Raw genomic sequence first — 7730 nt, forward strand, 5'->3', positions numbered from 1 at the left:
AGGATGCAACATTGATTTTAAAACAAAATGCATGTACAGATAGAAAAAGTTACATCACATGTAGTAGCTATCATGCCTACAGGGTACATCTACACATGTAATTAGTTTGATGCAATAAACTCTGGTGGAGTTCATGACGGAGTCAGCTGTTCCCGGGCACAGTGTTTACATGTTCACCTGGGATTATAGCATGTTGAGCCAGGGCAGAGCAGCCCCAGGCTGGCAAGGGGCCCAGGGGGTCAGCCCTGGCCTCTGGGTGGCACCATTGGGCAGTGGAGGGGCTGGATGAAGTACAGGAGTGCTACAGTGTGGGGCTGGCTAGCTGGCAGGCAGCCCTTACCCTTTAGTGCCCTCGTGCCCCAGCCAGCCCCTGTCACAGTCTACATGTGTGTCTGATCTCATGTAAGTACTCCCCCATAAGATAGTACTCTCCCCACCAGTACTATCTTATGGCAGAGTAAATCTAGTGTGCCTTAATACTGGCACATGTTTAGACTGTGACTCTTTACTGCAAAACTAATGAGTCTACTCTGCAGCAAAGAGCACATGTAGATACACCCACTGGGAGCATCTACACATGCCCCTATGGTGCTGTTGTTACTGCCGTTGCAACAGCTGTATAGGCACCAGGGCCAGACACAGGCATGGGCAAACTGGGCAGCCTCCTGAGGCCTGAACAGAAAGGGAGCCCTAAAATGGTAATTTTTCAATTATTATTATCATTATCTCTGGCAAAGGGGGCCCAGAAGTTCACCTGGGGCTGCCAGGAATCTATGTATGGTGCTGACTAGCACCATTGTAACAGCCATTACTGTGCGATGCTAGCAGTGCAGGGTGATTTTTTTAGCCCCTAGGTCGCTAAGTTTGGTACAGCATATTGAGACCTGTTAAACTAGCTGGGTTATTAAGAACGTAAGTTTCATTGTTCATTCTCTCTACCTTCCTTCCCTTTCATGTCATCCTTTCTGAAGCTGTTTGTTCCTAAATGTTATCATCTTGTTGAGTCATTAAAACCCAGTTGCAGCTAATGCTGTTCAGATCCGGGTGCTGGTAATCAAACCAGAATGTGTGTCTTGGGAATAATTCTGTTTTCCAGCTCTTCACTGGGCTTGAGTACATAACTTGGGAAAGTCAAACCAAACCTGCATGATCACTGTGTTAGCTACTAGGTCAGTGCTGATAAACACCTTCACCTGGGAACAGTCATCCATTTTTTTTCCTGATGAATACAATATTATGTGTGAACTTTCTTGTGATAAAATCTTTTCTGCATGATGTAAAGTAAAATTGTTTGGAAATATCTACATATTAAAATACGCTGATAGTTCTAGCTGTTATGGTGAACTGAGACCAGTTGTCTGCTAAATTCATTGTTTATCTTTGACGGTGGTAGTATCTTGAAATGCATGGGAGCTGGAGTTGCCATCCTGCCAAAAAGCTCACATACAAAAAGCAGTATTTTAAATAGTGGTACAAAACTACTTAATTTGTATGAAAAATTACATAATACTCTAGAATCCAGGAGTATGGTAGGGAGAAGAGCAAAAAAAATGGAGCTTTAGCAAGAATGTAAACATCTTCAGTTTTCTTTATTGTTATGACCAAAACTGGCTCTTGGTTTGCTATGCGCACTGTTATAATAGTTTGTATGCCTTGCCTAACAGAAATGGCTTTGACTGACTCCTGTTTTTCAACCCTTCATCCTATTTCATTTATTTACTGTATTTGCTTAAATCCAAGATGAGTTTTGTTTTCCTTGTTCAACATGGGAGGAATCCCCTCATCTGGGATTTGATTAGAAGGCAGAGTGGGGTGAGGGCGGGTCAGTGTCAGAGTCAGAGAAGCCTTCCCACCCACATATGCCCCGCCGCCACAGCCTTCCCCTCCCTCCTCCCCCCTGCTGCTTACCATTAGTCATGGCTTAGACCCCATTGCAGCTGCAGCCCAGCCACACATCAGTAGTAGCAGTGGCAGCATCTCTAGAGTCCCAGGAGCAGGTACCACAGGGCTCAGAGGCTTCAGAGGATTGGTGGCATGGCACAGGCTGCAGCAAGGGGCAGGTGCAGGTGGGGCAAGATTGTAGGAAAGGAGGCAGAGGCTATTGCCGGGGGCAGCCACAGGGATGGAGGGGAGACGAGTAATGGGTTAAGGGGCGGTAGTCAGGCCACCTGTTGTCCCCCCACCCACCTGCCCCATGCTGCTGCTTTCCCTGGTGCAGCAGTAGGGTGGGAGGGAGGGGCAGGTGGCCTGAATTTAAAATGCCCCTCCAATAATTAGATTCTGTATATGGAAAATCATAACAAATGTATACATTTTTCATGTATAGAATCTAATTATTGGGGGGTCGTCTTAAATGCAAAGTTGTTTTGGATTCAGGTAGATATGGTAATTCACTTTACTTTTGTAATGTTCTTTCTCTGTTTACAATCTATTTATTAAATAATAGCGATCATTACTATTAAATAATAGTCAACATTTGTAGCACACACTACTCTCCAAGGCACATACGAGACGATAACCATAAAACAAAATAGCACTTTCTTTTATTACCAGTTTTATCTAAGCTAGCTCCCTAGAGATGAGTGATGGTTTCCTATTAAAGAAAATGCCAAACCCCTAGAAACTTGCAGCAAAAACTTACTGTATAATTAAAATCCTAGATTGCTGTAACAAAGTCTTGTCAATTAATTTGCTAATTCTAATTCAGAGAAAAGTAATTCTCAACCAAATTGCACACTTCTTTAAGGGCCAGTGGTGTATCTATGAAATCCTCCCTGGGCTGCTTATACATGTAATATTCAAAGAACTAATAGAACATTTAGGAGAAGATCAAGAGTAAGATGCCTAGCCCCATTCACCAACCAGAAGAGCCAAAACAGGGACTGGGGGCTTGCTCCTGAGCCATCCATTCTAAATATCTGACCTGTAGGCATCTCATGGCATTCCAGAATGCAAAGCCAGAGATCCCAGAAAATTTGATTTGAATAAGTGCATGATTGTACAAGATATGTGCTATTGAAAAGGAAATGATGTGGGGGTGGCAAGGTACCTAAAGATGGGTAAGAGATTGAGACCAATCACTAACAAAAGGAAGAAAGCCAAATTTCTGGTTCCTGATTTTCAGTTAAAGCTGCACTTTAGGGTCTGATCCTATATGGTGCTGAGTAACCTCAATTCCCATTGAAATATCAGTGAGAAGTTAGGCACCTTTTTAGTCCTCAAATTCCTATTTATCTTTAGTCTCTTTGCCCATCAATTTCCTATCTGTTGAATGAGGATAATAGAACTTACCTAAATCATGGCAATGTTGTGAATATAATAGCCGATTGAATCAGCTTTAGATAAAAGCACCAGAAAGCCCCGCTGAAGAACCTGATCTATAGAGATGCTAGGAAGTCAGGTTGAACTAATTTGCTTCCTCTTCCAGTAAAGCACCGTTTGGAGGGGAGAGGGGCTGGGGAGTTCCACGTCTGTCAGCACTCATAATGGTTATCACATTGTAGCTGCACTGTCATTTCACTTCCAGTGCTTATTAGCAGGGATCCTGGTTTTCTTTGGTAAAAAAAAATCCAAAATTCTCTGCTTTAAAACCCCTCCAAAATCCACATTTTCCATGATTAAAACACAATGCCATATCAGTCCAAATAATATATAGTGGCATTTTGTTGAATCATGGAAAAATATGGATTTTTGGAGTTTTTTTTAAAGCAGAGAATTTCAGATTTCTTTTTATCAGAGTAAAGTAGGATCCCTGCTTATTAGTTCGTAAAATAAATTTAGCATATCTTGGCCATGTAAAAAAGGGGGTGGGGGTATTTAAAATCCTGACAATTGTAACTAGGGGTGTACCAATAAAGATTTTTATGGGTCAGTACCAATGACAGATTATTAACGAGCCATACTGGCCAATACTGATCCCATTGCTGATTGACATCAGGCTGGTAAGTCTGTTTGGAGGGAAAGGGTGTGGGGGGGACAGATCAAGGCCCCCTATGGTTTAGGAGGGAGTGGGTCTGGGACTGGGACAGGTGCTGCCCAGCTGGGGCAGGGCATGGGACAGAGCCATGAGCGGCTTGTCTGGGGGGCAAGGGGTGGGAGGATGCATCTCCTGCTGCTGTGTACACCCCAGGGGAGGCATGGGGGGCATGTGCCCCCTGGATCTGTGCATGGGGTGAGGGCAGGCTGCCAGTGTGGGCTGCTGCTGCTGCGGGCTAGGTCCGGGGACAGTGCTGGGCTCTTTCCAGGGTAGGGGAGGGGAGGGAGAGGGGTTAGGCCAGGGATGTGCTGAGGTTGGGCAGGTTTGGTGCTGGGAGGGGGCTTGAGGGGGCTACAGCAAATTTTGGGATAGCTGTAGCCCCCCATAGCCATCCCTTCCAGCGCTACTGCTGCCTGCCCTGAGTGCAGCCCTGGCCCAGCCACCCTGCTGGGAATACCCCAGTACTGTCCTCAGCCCCAACGCACAGAGGCAGCCTGCCCTTGCCCTGCACGCAGCTTCGGGGGCACATGACCCCCATGCCAGCCTGAGGTGCACGCAGCTGCAGGAGGCGTCCCCTCCATGCCCCCTGGAAGCTCCACTTGCGGCTCCATCTCATGCCCCGCCCCAACTGGACAGTGCCTGCCTCTGCCCAGCCCCACTCCCTCCCTCCCTTGGTCTACCCCCCATCCCTTTCCCCCCAACACTTACCCGCCAGATGCTGCTATCCAAGCTGCTGGACTGGCTGTGTGCATGCTGCAGCTGCGCACAACATTTATCAGCGACATTATCAGCCATATCAGCTAAAAAAGCTGATTGCCGATAATGTCAATTTTCCTTTTATTGGTGTCTATACATTGGTCCATATTATATCAGTGCACCTCTAACTGTAACACAATGTTTTGTTTCATTCAGCCACTAAACTCAAAAACTTCAAGTCACTGTTACAGATTCTGACAAGGGTGGGCGACATGACAAGGGTGGGCAACCTGTTGCCAAACACTGGGTCAGCATTTTACTGCTTCTTTTCCCCTCTCTTTATTCCTTGTGTAACTCTTGGTTTGCTTCTTTGTTCATAGGTACCTATTTGCATTGCAAGTGAAGCAGGACCTGGCACAGGGCAGGCTAACATGTAACGATACCAGCACTGCACTCTTAGTCTCACACATTGTACAGTGTAAGTTCTATTCCTTTCCTTCTTGGAAAAAAAAGTATGTGATAAAGGATTGGTGAGTAGAAGGAAGTTTGTTAGGCTGAACATATCTGCAGCATATTAAGCAATATGGCATAGAAAAACCCATGTGAGAGCTTCTGTGCACTGTGTTGTATTATGTATTTTTTATGTAGTTTATCAGCTTTACTCTTTCAAGTGAAGAGAATGGGTCATTAGAAACATTCTGGACCTTTGAAGCTATGTTTTCAAAAAGCTATGCTTAACAACCTGGCAGGGGCTTCTGAGGAACAGTTTCTGCAGAGAAATGGCAAATGCGTTGAATTTCTCAAGTTAATTACTTTTGTGTTTTATCATTTACATTTAATATAGTATTGTGTCATTGGACCATATGATTCCTGGAGGTCTGTATACTGTCTGGAGCACAGTAAATAAACTCATTTAGAATGTCAGACTTAAGTCATAGCCCTGAGATTTTTATTAGGGGAGGTGAGGGAAGGGAGACAGTCAATAGATTTTAACTTGCTTTTATCCAGAAATATGAGCAATAAAAATGTGCTCACTTGGATCATACATACATTTATATCAGCCTGTCAGGGTTACTTTTATCCTCCAAATCACATAAAAGAGAACACATTTTTCCATTTCAAGAATTTATGGATATCCCTATCTAGAATAATGTTGTGAAAATCCACTTTGAAGCATATATAGTCTTTGCCAAAATTGTTTAGTCATAGTAGATCACTACTTTGAATAGCCATTGTAAACTCCAGCACCACATATTCTACTTCAGTGCTGACAGACAGACAGTAACTCAGCTAACAAAGGCTGTCAAAGTCCTTTTCTGTCAGGAACAGATAAATCCCACTATCCAGTGTCAGAAATGGTCTGTTTGGTGGTAGGGGTTTTTCATCCCTTATCAATCTTTAGTCTATAAGCAGATACCAACAGTTCTCTTTGCTTTGGCCTCCACCAGCCTATGTGATTAATCAGTAGCAAAAGACAAACTGTAAATAAATAAAATGAGCAACCTGTGTCATGGTGTATAGCTGAATGTTTTTTGGGGGTTTGCTTGTTTTTTTTTAAAAAAAAACTCAGCTCAGCTTTTTCATAAATGGGACTCAGCAAAATCATAACAGAAATGAACAAACATTTTTCTTTTCCTGTCATTTTTACTTGCTCTTCCCTGGAAGTTGTAAGGAGCTGGAAAGTGTCTCAGTCTGAGCACAGATAACTGCCTTAACTTGCTGTGGCAAATAGGGCTAATTTGACCTTTGGAAAAAGGGGAATATCAAGTAGAGGTAGGGACAAGATCTTGCCTTCTCTATAAACAGCATTGGGAAAACCACAAATGGGATTCAGTTCTGAAGGGTGTGGAAAACTAGCCTTACAATATAAAGCTTGAAGGGCTGAATTCTATTCATTGTATCAAAGAGGAGATAAAATGGTGACTTGATCACTGTACGTGGTTACTTCTACAAGAAAGGAGATATGCTGAGAGCTTTTCAGTCTTGCTAGTAAAACAGTAAAAAAGCCCAGTTACTGGAAACTGAATTTAACTTAAAAATGAATTGCGGTTTCATAGCATTGTGGGTAATTAAGACTCACCATTTTTGAAGTCTTTAAAATGAGAGTAGAAGCCTTTACAAAGGATATGATTAGTTCCATTTTGGGAGAAGTGTTACTACCTGGAGGTGCAAAGGTAAGGGCTAACAGTCAGAATGGAACCTGCAGGGTGCAGACAGAAGTGACAATTTTCACCTGATCTGGCCATGGAAAGTAGTTTATAGCTGTAACCAAACACAAGTGCATGGCTGCAAACAACTTAAAAAATGGCCAGTCGAGTGAAAATCTGACCCTTCATTGAATGAGGTATCAGATAAAGATGTTCCAAAATGTAGCATCTTTTGTAACTTGTCCTTGCAGAGCTCCCAGCCTGTCCCTGTTTGCAGAATGGGAGGGAGGGAAAGGGACCAGAGGGAGTTAAGTCTAGGGTTTTTCAGCGCCCCCTGAGGGTGGATTGGGTGTACTGGAGCCCCCTGAGGTGGGGGGGACTCCTATTCACCCACTCCATCTTTCAGCACCAGGTGGGGAGCCCCAAGAACGAGCTCTCTCCGCTGCCTTTCCCCCTTCCATTCTGAAAACAGCGAGCACTGGCAGAGAGCCTAGCCATTACTATGGGAACCCGGCTGCAGGCTCCCAGCCCCCAGGGAGATTCCCCTCCCCCTGGAGCCAACAGTGAATGTCTGTTTGGTCTGGGGTAACGCTGCAACTCAGAGCACTTTGCAGAAATCATCCTGTTATAGCTAGGAGATGCATTTCTGTCTGCACTGTTAGACTTCTGGTGTTTGAATTCCCATGTTCAGTCCCTCCTTTTGTGGGCCATGAAGAGAACAGGAGCTCTGACACTCAGTATACTCATCATGCTTGTAACTCTGCCCTGAGACAACAAGCAAATCCTGTGTTTCTGGGCTTTGGCCAGTCTCCTGAAAAGGTTCCCCTCCAGCCACCTCACTACAGTTCATTCATTATATATAGGGATCTACTTAAAGTGCGTTGGAGAAGTAAAAATTACTTTTGTAGTAA

The 7730-nt window shown here is 44.2% G+C and overlaps 1 protein-coding gene across 9 annotated transcripts in view; it reads left to right on the forward strand.

Annotated features, from left to right (window-relative positions):
* FARP1 (FERM, ARH/RhoGEF and pleckstrin domain protein 1) overlaps window positions 1–7730 on the forward strand; it is a 319651-nt gene that overhangs the window by 227086 nt on the left and 84835 nt on the right. For all 9 annotated transcript variants that reach the window (XM_025192552.1, XM_025192553.1, XM_025192551.1 and 6 more), the window contains one exon: window positions 5053–5150. In XM_025192552.1, the coding sequence (XP_025048337.1) occupies window positions 5053–5150 (98 nt within the window). The remainder of the gene's footprint in view (window positions 1–5052; window positions 5151–7730) is intronic.

Source organism: Alligator sinensis, unplaced genomic scaffold (genome assembly GCF_000455745.1).
Source record: "Alligator sinensis unplaced genomic scaffold, ASM45574v1 scaffold1253_1, whole genome shotgun sequence".
NCBI classification, from domain to species: Eukaryota; Metazoa; Chordata; order Crocodylia; family Alligatoridae; genus Alligator; species Alligator sinensis.